The sequence below is a fragment of the Trachemys scripta genome, chromosome 4, assembly GCF_013100865.1.
Source record: "Trachemys scripta elegans isolate TJP31775 chromosome 4, CAS_Tse_1.0, whole genome shotgun sequence".
In the NCBI taxonomy this organism is placed as follows: Eukaryota; Metazoa; Chordata; order Testudines; family Emydidae; genus Trachemys; species Trachemys scripta.
In genome coordinates, this window is record NC_048301.1 from 101,330,834 (window position 1) to 101,344,181 (window position 13,348).

The following is a 13,348-nucleotide window of genomic DNA, read 5'->3' on the forward strand; positions in this document are numbered from 1 at the left end:
AAGGGAAGGGATGAAAGAAGAGGACAACCAAACAGATTTCTCTTGATATAAATATCTAAACCAGTATATCAAAAATAGAATGCACAAGTCCACTTCAAGTTTGCATTCACAGTATTCTTAAATTCTGTATCTAGGGCACTCAAGCAAAGAGAGTGGAAACCACTTTAAATTGGGGAAAGAGGTGGAAACGAATGAGCTGCCATTGGGGGTACAGCTGACATAGCTGGCTCTTATGAATCCCCTCCCTCAGCTCCTCTTCAGGGGTAAAGGGTATAGTGAAGTAGGAAGGGCAGGAAACGGGGAATGAACAGAGAGCAATGTGATATGGTATCCCCAACTGACATTTGGTCCCTTGAGAAGTACGGTAGCTGGTTAAAGTCCGCTAGCAGAAAAAAATGTAAAGTGTAGTCCATTTTCACAAAAATCAGGCCAGATCACTGGTATACTTTGGCTGTTTTGTGCCACTCCAACAGTGCAAAGATGTAAATCTAGTTTAACTGCTGTGACAGACTCAAACCAGAAGGCTATAAAAGAGTAGCGGAAGGCAAATATATCAGCCTCAGGACTGTTCCCTAGATAGCCAAACAAAGGCTACTCCAGGCCAATCAAGTCACCTGATGCCAATTAAACCAGTTAAGGTCATTGGGCTAATGCAGGCTCCTGACTCCAATTAACCAGCAAAGGGTCAGTTAAGGCTGGTAGGCTAATGGAGACAGCTGGAACTAATCAAAGTCCTACTCATACTGCTTAAAAGCTCTCCTTTGAGTCCCCTCAAGGATGCCCAGGTGAAAGGAACTGGAGGAGAGGAAGTGTTGCTGAAGCCTGAGGTAAGGGTGAAGCTGGGAAAAGGGGATTACGGGGAAGTGGCCCAGGGAGCGTCAGCGGTGAACAGGAAGCTGGCCAACAGCTGCTACCATTAGGGTCCCTGGGCTGGAACCCGGAGTAGAGGGTGAGCCCCGGTTCTCTCTTCCCCCCATGCTCTACAGAGATCCCCTTGAGAGAGGAAGCAGACTTTGGTCCAGGCAGGAGGCTGAACTGAGCCTATTGAGCTCTAAGGAGCAACAGAGACTGTGGGTATTCCACCTTCCCACCTCCCATACTGGCCTGTGATGAAAGTAGCTCAATAAGCTGTGACCTTTGCTGATAAACTAAAAAAGGGAGGTCACACTGAGGGCCTTAGCGAGCTTCTGAGGCCACTGAACCCACCAATACAGGCTCGGAGCTTTGTCCCACTGGCCAATAATTCTTCAGATGGCCTCAACTGGTTCTTCATAATGAAAATTAGTTGTTTGTTTTCTATCTTGTTTTCATGCAAAGACTTAACAGGAGAGTTTCATAAGACAAAAATAACTTCCCTGATGGAGTGTGTGTGGAAAAAGCTACACTGTATAATTTTAACCTATTATTCATAGAAATTGAATTAATACAACAGAGTAACTGCTTGTCAGGAGGTAGGAAAGTTCAGTTTATTGTGTGACATGTTAAAAGTTCAGAAAACCAGCTACAGAGCATTAAAAACTCCATTTGCCTGCAAAAATATAAAGCCAGAAGTAGATTAGAAAACATATCTTTAAAGAACAGGATACATATAAGACTATGCCATCTCTTATCCTGGCTCGAGGAATTGAGAGATAATAAACCAGATATATAGGGATCCACTAAAATGGTTATTAAAAAGATACACACATGAATTATTTGGAAGTATAGGAAAAGTTTTAATATGGAATCTTAAAATTGCTTATTTATTGAGAAAGCACAGTGAAGCACTATCACATACTTGAATATTTTGAAATCCTACCTGATTTTCTGCCTTGATATTCTGCACCAGATTCTGACTGTGATGTTGAAATACGCTTGAGAAGTTGATGTCCACAGCTTACAGAATAAACAAGACAAGGAACAATATTAGCTCATTTCTCTCTTTTCCACTTCTGATTGCTGTATAAATACTACAGTTATTATGCTATTATTCAGATACTTGCAGTCATATCACCTTGGTAAATCTCATAAAGCAAGCAGGATTGGGCCTGGCCAATACTTTAGATAAGTAACCTTCACTGTGCTACCAGAAGTAGTGTTGGTCATTTAAAAGGTGACTGAATCAGAATAGAATTATTTCCCAAACATGGGGGTTCCCTTCCTCTCCTAAAACATACAGTATAGAACTCCAAGTACAGAATGGTTGCAACATTCAATTACAGAGCAATGAAATATGTAAAGTGTATTTACAGCCCTTCCTGATAACAGATGCTACATATACATATGGATATAAATTAGTATGAGAAGTTATCTTTCACAGTTATATCAAGTTTCCTTAGGAAAAAAGGGAATTAGTATGATTTTTCATATAAAAGTATGGATAATTACAGCATATAACAATTTGCTTTTATACTTTTGAATACTTCTGAGGGTTTACAGTACCTGTTACAAGTATAGCTTGTAGAAGCTTTAACTTGTTGCTGAAAATCTGGAGAATTAAATGTATATCCCAAAGGTTTATGTAAATTAACACTTGGCTTAGTAAGAAAATCAGCAGTATCAGGAAATTCTACAGGTGACCGACTGACAAGGGATCCACTGGAGATAGAACCATGACTAGATGAACCAACAGGACTCAGGCTAGGGGAAGTACCTGCAAAAACATACATGTAGTAATTTACTGAGCATTTCTTTAGACTACATTAAAAAAACAATGTTTTTGAAAGATCAAAATGAAAGCTATAAGAAAATTCTATAGCTTAATAAGAACAAAGTGATAGGTGAAAAATACTATAGATGGATTAAACTATTAAATACATATTAGACAAAGATTTATTCACTGTTTTGGTTTTATACACAAGCAATACAGGGTAGGCTGCACATCTGAGTAATTTGTTGGGTGCATGCTCTGTTCAGTGTTTAAGCTTCTCCATATAAAAACTGTATATCGGCTTCTGGAAGAGATTTGAACTCAGATTTTCAATGGAGATCTCATATAGAAGTATGTGTAAAACCTAACTTTTTGTTTAGTAATTTGGTTTTAATGTATGTGTTTTTAATACTTATGTTAGGAGGTACTTCCCTTTATAAGACCGTTTTCAGTTGCTTGTGATTTTGCTGAACTGTAACTGTTTGCGCTAAAAATTTCTCTGCTGGTTGTCTGCCTCAGGCTGAGTTTTATGGAAAATTTCAGCCATAAGAGTTCATCTTTTTCTGAGAATGACGCTAGAAAAAAATAAGTTGTTTGCAACATTAAAAAATTCTGGTGACCTTTACTTTAAAAACTCTAGCGTCTCCATGCTCTGGAGAGAAACTTTAAATTTGGCAGGAGGGTGGCTTTGTGTAACAGATATGCCTTTCACTGTTCCTGTGAAAATCCGCCAAAATTTGGCCAAGTTATAAGCCTTTGAAAAACTGCAGCTTCCATATGATCAGTAGACTTCTTAGATTTAGCAGCTAAAATCTCTGTATTCTTTGTGCACTGAGCATGCTCAAGCCTCTCTCAGCTCCTAGTGCTGATCAGACTGAACATGCGCCATTTGCACAGTGTGACTGAGCATGTTCCTTCCAGCCAGAGATGCAGGGGCAAAGCAGGGAGTCTGCCTTTCCTGTACTTTCAATGACCCCCTGCTGGCACCCAGGCAGCATGGAGGAGAAAACTGCCTGACTTGAATACAAAGGGGCAAGATTCAGATCTGGGGAGTTAAGTGGAAGGGCAAAAGGTGTATATTGGGACGAGGAGCTATGCAGGATGAACTGGGACTGGAGGCTGGCAGGGAGGAGAGATGGAAACTGGAAGTTTGCGGGAGACAGAGCCATGAATGGACATGGGAGGGTCTGTGTGTGTGGGGGGGAGCGGGAGGGGGAATTGAGACTGGAGGAAAAGCAGGGGGGATATGGGGCTGACTGGGGGAAGGGCAGATGGATCTGATAATGAATTCAGTATAGGGGCAGAACTAGGACTGGCTAGGCAGAGAGACAGGAACAAGGAGCTGGAGGAAGCAGGGACATTGAGATTGGACAAGAAACCCAGATTGGGAGACTGGGACAGGGAGCCAGTAGGTACAGGTAACATGGGCTGGAAGAACTAGGGAAATGACTAGATGTGGAGTGGGAAGAGAGTCAGATGGAAGAGGGGGCTCTGAATGCCTGGATAAGGAAACGGGGGACAAGGAAATGAGAAAGTGGGGTGGGGACTGGGAATGGCTGGACAAGAAGAATGGGAGTTGGGAAGGGGTAGATACATGGAAACTGGAACTGCAACAGGGAGTCTAGAGGGGTGAGTCTAAGACTTGCTATACAAGGTGTGACGAAGTTCCTCCTCTATCTTGGTGGGTCTTGCGCTTATTGGTGGATTTTCTTGCCTCAGAGATTCACCATGTGGGTTGGGGAACAGCTAAGAGACCTTCCCCTCTGGAAGAACCCACAGTCCAGGTCAATTGGGAGGTTTGGGGGGGGGGATCCCGGGCGCACCCTCTACTCAGAGTTCCAGCCCAGGGCCCTGTGGACTGCAACTGTCTATAGTGCCTCCTGTAACAGCTGCATGACAGCTACAACTCCTTGGGCTACTTCCCCATGGCCTCCTCCAAACACTTTCCTTATTCTCAACACAGGACCTTCCTCCTGGTGTCTGATAATGCTTGTGCTCCTCAGTCCTCCCGCAGCACACCCTCTCACTCTCAGCTCCTTGCGCCTCTTGCTCCCAGCTCCTCACACTCCCACCACAAACTGAAGTGGTACTGGGACAAGGAGCCAAAGGTGAGGAAGAGACAGGACTGGGACAAGGACAAGTTGGAGGGGATTTGGCAGTAGGGGGCAGATGGGCAGAAGAGTCCATACACACTAGAGGACACTCCCCTCCATAGCTTGGAATAGAACCCAAGACCCTGAATCTCACTTTTCATTTGCTGACAGCAAATATCTGTGAAACCCACTAGCAAAGTGCCCCCATCATCCTCTAGTGCTGGTCCACACAGAAGATGCCAACCTACCAATTCTATCACTTACTCCATTAGTTCAAGTGGCAAAGGTCTGTGTGGTGGATCTAAAGGTTCCAGCCCTGTTAATGACCTATGTGAATGTCAATATGATATGACAAGATAGAATTTTTGCTTTTTCAGTTTGCTTTTATAAAGACTGAGGAAATTACACACATGTACACACAATATTAAAAAAACACTAATCAGACTGCAAGTCAAGCACTCAACAGTTTAGGAAATACCACGTGCAATCTTACTTCCCACCACTTTGTGCATATGCATTATATAACAGACTTTAATTACATAATTATATACTGTTTGTTCCAGAGGACGCTTGCCTCTTTCAGTGCACAGACAACCTTAATCCCAGCATTTCCTAATGTTTGAGTGGTTGATTTTGCAACCTTAGTAATGTTCTCGTAACTGTTTAGTGTAATTATATATGACTACAATATATGACCGAAGACATCACTGCATATATTTATACATGTCATATTTCCCACATTGGGTAATACTGCATTCTGTTTTCCCTTAATTAAGAATGCATTTAATGTTCTATTTTATCATTGAGATACTTAATTAGTAAATATTCAGCCATATTTGAATATTTTTTTCAATTTATATATTAAATTACAATTTTCTTTTCTCTCATCTAATATGTTAAAACCACAATGTTTGAATGGGTAAATGTTCAATCTGTGCAAAAGAACACCCTTCTCAAGTAATCTGTTTTAACAGATTGACAGAGTACCCCGGATTGCACCACCCTTATTAGAAGGCCATCTTTGCAAAGCAATCAACTTTTGATGATCCTTTGAGTGGTTCTTAACAGGTTTCAGTGTATTTTGAATTTATATTTAAAATATTGGATTACATACAGTATTTTATGCTGTATATAATGTCACCAAGGTGCTAATCCTGCAATTGACCCATAAGAGACACAGGGGTCTATCCACATGCAACAAGTTGCAGGAGCAGGGCCTGAGTTTGTATGATGTTTAGGAAAATTAAATGAACCTAAAATCAGTGAATAAACTAGACAAACCCAGTGAAAAGAATGGATTTACAAATATAAAGTACATTTGAAAAATACCTTTAATGAAAAAAGTAATTATGCATCCCCAATGAAACTTGTATACTTATTTCTAAACAGGCAATCAAGTCTCTATTTTAAAAATTACATTACACAGTTTAATATCTTATTGAAATTATGATAAAATCAGAGATGCATGGGTGGAATTGGCAGAAGAACAGCATACTAAGGCTCTAATTTCATATGGGCAAAGAGACCAATTCTAATCTCTGGTACACGAAATACACATTATATACACACTGGTTATTACTAAATTCAACACTTACTAAGCTACTACATAGCAGCATCTGATATTTCTATTTTCTCATATTCCACAAAGATTATTAATATGTAAACTCCTTTCTTAGGCTAAAAATCTCTTTTCATCAGGCTTGATCATGCAACGAATTCCATGACTTCACTGGGGCTTCCCACAGATATAGGAGTCTGTCTATATGGTGCTTATAGCAAAATGAGGGTCCTGGACTGTAAGCTCCATTACTAGGCAGGGACAGTTTCTTAATATGTGTTTGTACACGTCACAGTACTATGGGGACCATTTCTGAATTGAAACCTCTAGGCACAGCTGTAATACAAACAACAAGAGTAATATAATTCTAAGAATTAAAAATTATGACATAATAGTTATTACAGTACAGTAACTTTGCAAAAAATTTTAGTGACAACCATTGTATATATCTTGAAAAGACCTGCAGGTATGTGTGCTAATACAGTAGCAGAGAGACTTTGTCTCGTTATACAGCATTGTATTAATATTTTTAGATTTGTATTGAGATAATGTTCAATATGTCCTCTGAATATTCTTATAAGTAAATAAGATTAAAATTATTTTCAAGCATGTGCTACATACTGATGCTAACTTACACTGTTATAATGTACAAAATAATATGTCAAAGATTATTGCAATGTTTGGAGTACCACCTATAAACAAGAGGGTTTCATTTAAATCAAATTTCTCATATTCATAGCAACAGGCTGCAAGATGCGTAGAACAACAGACTGCTAACTTACCAACTCGTCTGGGACCTATATGATGAGTCAATGTCACTGAAGATGATCTTTGTTTTGGTATTGTCAGTAGGTTTGTACTGAAAGGCCCATTTGGATGGGATCCTTGGCTAAAATAAAAAACAACAAGAAAAATATCAAGCATTCTTTTAATCTGCTTTACTTTCTTGCTTTTTATTCAATTGTCAGGGCAAATGCATATGTAGATCAGCTCATTTTAGTTTAGTAACACAAATCTAGACACACTGTAACAAAATGGGTAGGCTATAATGACTTATACAGTACCATTACCCTTCAACAAGTAAAGTGAACAAGATGACAATATCCATTCGTTTCCATCTATTATATAGAGCATAAATCTTTTAAGTTTGACATGAAACTCTGATGGAGAACACCTAGGTAATTCTAAAAAGACAGCATAGAAGCTGTGGCAAGTAGGCTGAAGACATATATTCACCCAGCACAGCATCTTACCTTTCCTTAGTACTGTTTAGAAAATGTATCTTACCTTCTCCAATAGTTGTTTCAAGCCCTGCTCCCAAATGCCACAGTCAAAAGTTTTTAAAGGAATGTTATGGCCTGACAAATTTCCTCAAGCTATCTAATTATGAGTAAACTAGAGAGCAATATTAGCATTATTGGGTTTAGTTTGGTTTTGCTTAGCGAGATAGCATAAAATCTATACTGCCCTTACATTAATTTAATGAGTATTGGTAATAAAGCAATACCAAAATCTTAATTCAACTTTGGACTAATAAGAGATGGGCAAATCTTTTCAGTCAATTTTGAGGTTTGCTATTAGTAAAGTCACCCTAGAATTTTCCTTTCTTTTAATCTGAAATTTTGGCAGCCAGTTAGTGGTGCCCCAGAATGCACTGTGTGACAGGGAGGTCCCTGAATGGTATGAAATTTCATCTACAATAAAAAGTGAATTTCTCCAGAGAGGCTGCTCAAATATTTTTATATGCACCAATACAGCAGTGACTGCTATAGCACACTATGGACAAACAACTACATTCTGGTAAAGACAACTGATGCTATAGTGGGAAGGAGAGATGCAGCTATAACAAAGTTCTAGCAAGCTATTTGTTTGCTTATCTGAACTGCAAAATCTTATTATGTTCACTAACCACTAATTAGACACTAGAGGCTATTTTCCAGAGCACTACATATACACCAATTCTAAGTAAATAAATAAATCCACATCATATTTATTTAAACCTGAAAATAAACAATTAGAATTATCCTCTGTAAAATGGCCTTGAATTTTCTATACGTCAGTCTGGAATGGCTACTGCGTTCACTATTGTCACATGAGCAAAGGGCAGAGCTACAAATGGCTCCAAAAAATTGTTGCTGACATAATTAGGTAAATGTATCATCAGGCTTTTCTTATCAATAGGCATATTTCTCCTGAAGCAACTAAGTGATGCATAATTCGAAGTTATTTGGTAACAATTCTGGCAAAGGCTTGGTAGGTCTTTTAGCACTGAGGCAGAACTCTTCATAGTTTTCTTCAGAGACATTGAGGTTAATATAGTCAAAACATCAGAGGGAGAACACACCTGACTTTGGACAGCAGAGTAGTAATACAAGTCTTCTTAGCTACAGGAAAAGACGGTTACTCACCTTTGTAACCGTTGTTCTTCGAGATGTGTTGCTCATATCCATTCCAATTAGGTGTGTGCGCACCGCGTGCACGATCGTCGGAGAATTTTCTACCCTAGCAACACCCGGTGGGTCGGCTGTGGAGCCCCCTGGAGTGGCACCTTCATGGTGCTGGATATATACCCCAGCCGACCCAGCACCCCCTCAGTTCCTTCTTGCCGGTTACTCCGACAGTGGGGAAGGGGGGAGGGGGGGTTGGAATGGATATGCGCAACAAATCTCGAAGAACAACAGTTACAAAGGTGAGTAACCAACCGTCTTTTCTTCTTCAAGTGCTTGTTCATATTGATTCCAATTAGGTGACTCCCAAGCCTTACCTAGGTGGTGGGGTCGGAGTGAGACATCGCTGTGTGCAAAACCGCTGATCCGAATGCAGCATTGTCTCTGGATTGCTGTACCAGCGCATAGTGAGTGGCGAATGTGTGGACTGACGACCAAACTGCAGCTCTACAAATGTCCTGGATCAGGAAGGCAGTCGAGGAGGCCTGGGCCCTCGTGGAGTGAGCGGTGAGGCGCGGCGTCGAGACACCAGCCAGGTCGTAGCAAGCACGAATACAGGACGTGATCCAAGAGGACAGGCACTGTGAGGAGACCGGTGAGCCTTTCATCCGGTCGGCCACTGCAACAAAGAGTTGTCATCTTCCTAAACGGCTTTGTACGGTCAATAAAGAAAGCCAAGGCCCTGCGTACGTCCAAGGAATGCATATGCTGGTCTTGACGAGTAGCGTGTGGCTTAGGATGGAAGACCGGGAGAAATATATCCTGGTTCATGTGAAAAGGTGAAACTACCTTGGGAAGAAAGGCAGGGTGGGGGCGAAGCTGCACCTTGTCCTTATGGAACACAGTGTATGGAGGTTCAGACGTAAGCGCCCTGAGTTCAGAAACACATCTTGCTGAAGTGATGGCTACAAGGAAGGCTGTCTTCCAAGATAAGTACAGGAGTGAACAGGTAGCCAATGGCTCGAATGGAGCCCCTGTGAACTTTGAGAGAACCAGGTTGAGATCCCATGGCGGAACGGGCTGGCGTTGCTGTGGGTACAGTCGGTCTAAGCCCTTGAGGAATCTAACAACCATCGGGTTAGAGAAGACCGAGGAAGTGAGTTCTCCTGGGTGGAACGCCGAAATAGCGGCCAGGTGAACCCTAACCGAAGATATCGCCAAGCCCTGCTGTTTTAGGGATAGGAGATATTCAAGAATAAGAGGAATAGGCGCCTGCAAGGGGGGCGTGGCTCATTGCTCGCACCAACAGGAGAACCGTTTCCACTTGGCTAAGTAAGTGGACCGTGTAGAGGGCTTTCTACTTCCCAGCAGAATCTGTTGGACGGACTGCAAGCATTGCCGCTCTGTCCGATTCAGCCATGGAGCATCCACGCTGTGAGGTGGAGCGATAGTAGGTCGGGGTGACATAGTCAGCCGTGGTCCTGAGAGATCAGATCTGGGCACAGGGGAAGCGTGATCGGTGTTTGAACCGATAGCTCCAGAAGCGTGGTGTACCAGTGCTGCCTTGGCCAAGCTGGAGCGACTAGAATCACCCGTGCCTGGTCTCTGCGTAGCTTGAGCAATACCCTGTGGACCAATGGAAATGGAGGGAAAGCGTAGAACAGGTGGTCCTTCCAGGTTAGAAAGAACGCGTCCGACAGAGAGCCCAGAGATTGCCCTTGCAGGGAGCAGAACGTGTGGCACTTCCTGTTGGCTCGAGATGCAAACAGGTCGACCTGGGGAAATCCCCACCTCTGGAAGACTGAATAGATGATGTCCAGGTGAATCGACCACTTGTGCGTCTGGAAGGACCTGCTGAGACGGTCCGCTAGCGTGTTCTGGACTCCAGGAAGGAACGATGCCGTGAGATGTATTGAATGGGCGATGCAGAATTCCCACAGGCGAATGGCCTCTTGGCATAGAAGCGACGACCGGGCTCCTCCTTGCTTGTTGATGTAAAACATGGCCGTGGTGTTGTCGGTGAGGACTAACACGCAACGGCCCTGTAGGAGACTGAGAAATGCCTGACAGGCCAGGTGCACCGCCATCAGCTCTCAAACATTGATGTGCAGGGCTAGTTGGGGTGCGGTCCACATTCCCTGGGGACGGTGCTCTCCAAGGTGAGCGCCCCAACCTAGAGATGAGGCGTCCATGACCAGGTGCAGGGAGGGGCATGGAATGGCACTCCTGTGCAAACCGCCTTGCAGTCCAGCCACCAAATGAGAGAGGCCAGGACCGAGGTCGGAATCGTGACCACCATGTTTAGGCTGTGTTGATGAGGGCGGTACACTGACGATACCCAGGCCTGCAGTGGGCGAAGTCGAAGTCTGGCGTGCCTGGTTACATAAGTGCAAGAGGCCATATAACCCAATAGGGCAAGGCACGTCCTTATTGTGGTAATCGGAAAGGCCCTGAGCCCTCGAATAATGCTTGTAACGGTATGAAAGCGACTGTCTGGTAGAATAGCTCGGGCAAGTCTGGAGTCTAGGACTGCCCCAATAAATTCTATCCTCTGGGTTGGCTCTAGAGTGGACTTCTCTTTGTTGAGTAGAATGCCCAAATCGTGGAATGTTTGTACTATTATGTGGACATGAGCTTGAACTTGCTCTCTGGTGCGGCCGCGTACCAGCCAGTCGTCTAAATACGGGAACACCTGTATCCCTTGTCGACAAAGGTATGCTGCCACAACAGCCATACACTTTGTGAACACTCTCGGAGCCGTGGACAAGCCGAAAGGAAGGACTGCAAATTGGTAGTGCACCTTGTTTACCACAAATCAAAGGAAGCGCCTGTGAGGGGGATAGATCGCTATATGAAAATATGCATCCTTCATGTCGAGGGCGGCAAACCAGTCTCCAGGATCCAAGGAAGGGATAATGGTCCCCAAGGAGACCATGCGGAACTTCAACTTTACTATGAATTTGTTGAGTCCGCGTAAGACTAAAATGGGTCGCAGACCCCCTTTTGACTTGGGGATCAGGAAGTAGCGGGAATAAACCCCCCTGCCCCTTAACTCTGGTGGCACCTCCTCTATGGCTCCCATAGATAGGAGGCCAGAAACCTCCTGTATAAGGAGATGCTCGTGAGAAGGGTCCCTGAAGAGGGACAGGGAGAGGGGGTGGGAGGGGGGGAACGAAGAAAATTGGATAGCGTAACCCCTCTCCACCGTGCGAAGGACCCAACAGTCTGATGTTATGAGGGACCAAGCACAGTGGAAACGGGAGAGGCGATCCCGAAAGGAGGGAGATGGATCCTGGGAAGTGGCTGGAGTGCTGTCCTCGACCGCACCTTCAAAAGTTTTGCCTAGGACCTGAAGGTGGTCTAGGCGGGCCCTGGTTCTGACCGGGTTGAGGGCTGGTCGACCTTTGCCTACCACCTCGTCCCCGCCTTCTGGCGAAGTCCTGTCTCGGACGAGGCGGGGGAGGGTAGAACCTTTGAGGATGGGGCCTAAAGGGTCTGCGCTGGGGCCCTGAGACATGCATCCCCAGGGAGCGCATGATCGTTCGAGTCCTTGAGGCTCTGCAGCCAAGAGTCCGTCTTCTCTGAGAACAGCCCCTGGCCCTCGAAAGGTAAATACTGCAGGGTCTGCTGCAGTTCCGGCGGCAAGCCCGAGACCTGGAGCCAGGAAACTCGCCGCATGGCGATACCTGACGGCAGCGTCCTGACGGCCGAGTCCGCTATGTCCAATGAGGCTTGTAAGGAGGTCCTCGCCACTAAGGCCCCAAACTCTTCCCTTGAGTCCTGGGGAACCAACTCTTTGAACTTCCCCATGGAGTTCCATGAGTTAAAGCTGTAGCGGCTCAAGAGTGCCTGCTGATTTGCTGCTCTGAGCTGCAGCCCTCCTGCCGAGTACACCTTAAGCCCGAACAAATCGAAGCGCTTAGCGTCCTTCGATTTGGGTGCTGCAGCCTGCTGGCCGTGATGCTCTCTTGCGTTTACTAATGACACCACTAGTGAACATGGTGGGGGATGAGTATATAAGTACTCATAGTCCTTGGAAGGGACGACGTACTTCCTTTCTACCCCTCTGACTGTGGGTGGAATAGAGGCAGGAGTTTGCCACATGGTAGTGGCATTAGCCTGAATCATCCGAATTATTGGTAATGCCACCCGGGATGGGGCATCAGCCGAGAGGATGCTCACCACCAGGTCCTGCACCTCTACTATCTCCTCCGCCTGGAGGTCCATATTACACGCCACCCTACACGTCCTGGTGGGCATGAAGATCTATTGGGGGTGGGCCCGAGGTTGTTGTACCCGCCACCGCCTCATCCGGGGAAGATGAGGAGGATGCCTCAGGGGGCAAGGGGTCTAACGGAGGGTCCTGTTCTAAGGGTCCCGAAAGTAGAGCATCGCCTGCCCCTGGACGCAGGGCCTGAGGCGGTGTAGACACGGGAGCCTCCGTGCCCCCTGGGGGAGGATGGGAGATGGTGGCCTCCGGGACTCTGGACTCAGAGCGTGCTGAGCGAGAGGCTGATGGTGGAGCCCCTTGTGCCTGGTGATACGCCCACGGGGTCCAGAAAGACCAATGTGTAGGGTCCTGCGCAGGGTCCTCTGCCACCTCCTGCCAGTGGCCCAAGTCAGCTGCAGCAGCCTGGCCCTGAGTAGGGTACGCTGATCTTGAAGCCCCGTCAGAGGAGCG

General features: G+C 44.9%; 1 protein-coding gene across 1 annotated transcript in view; it reads right to left on the reverse strand.

Moving 5' to 3' along the window:
- Nucleotides 1-13,348, reverse strand: part of PDE3B (phosphodiesterase 3B) — a 287,524-nt gene that overhangs the window by 67,986 nt on the left and 206,190 nt on the right. The window contains exons 5-7 of the mRNA XM_034770132.1: nt 7,063-7,169; nt 2,422-2,632; nt 1,799-1,875 (exon numbers count right to left, since the gene is read on the reverse strand). Coding sequence (XP_034626023.1) covers nt 1,799-1,875; nt 2,422-2,632; nt 7,063-7,169 — 395 coding nt within the window. The remainder of the gene's footprint in view (nt 1-1,798; nt 1,876-2,421; nt 2,633-7,062; nt 7,170-13,348) is intronic.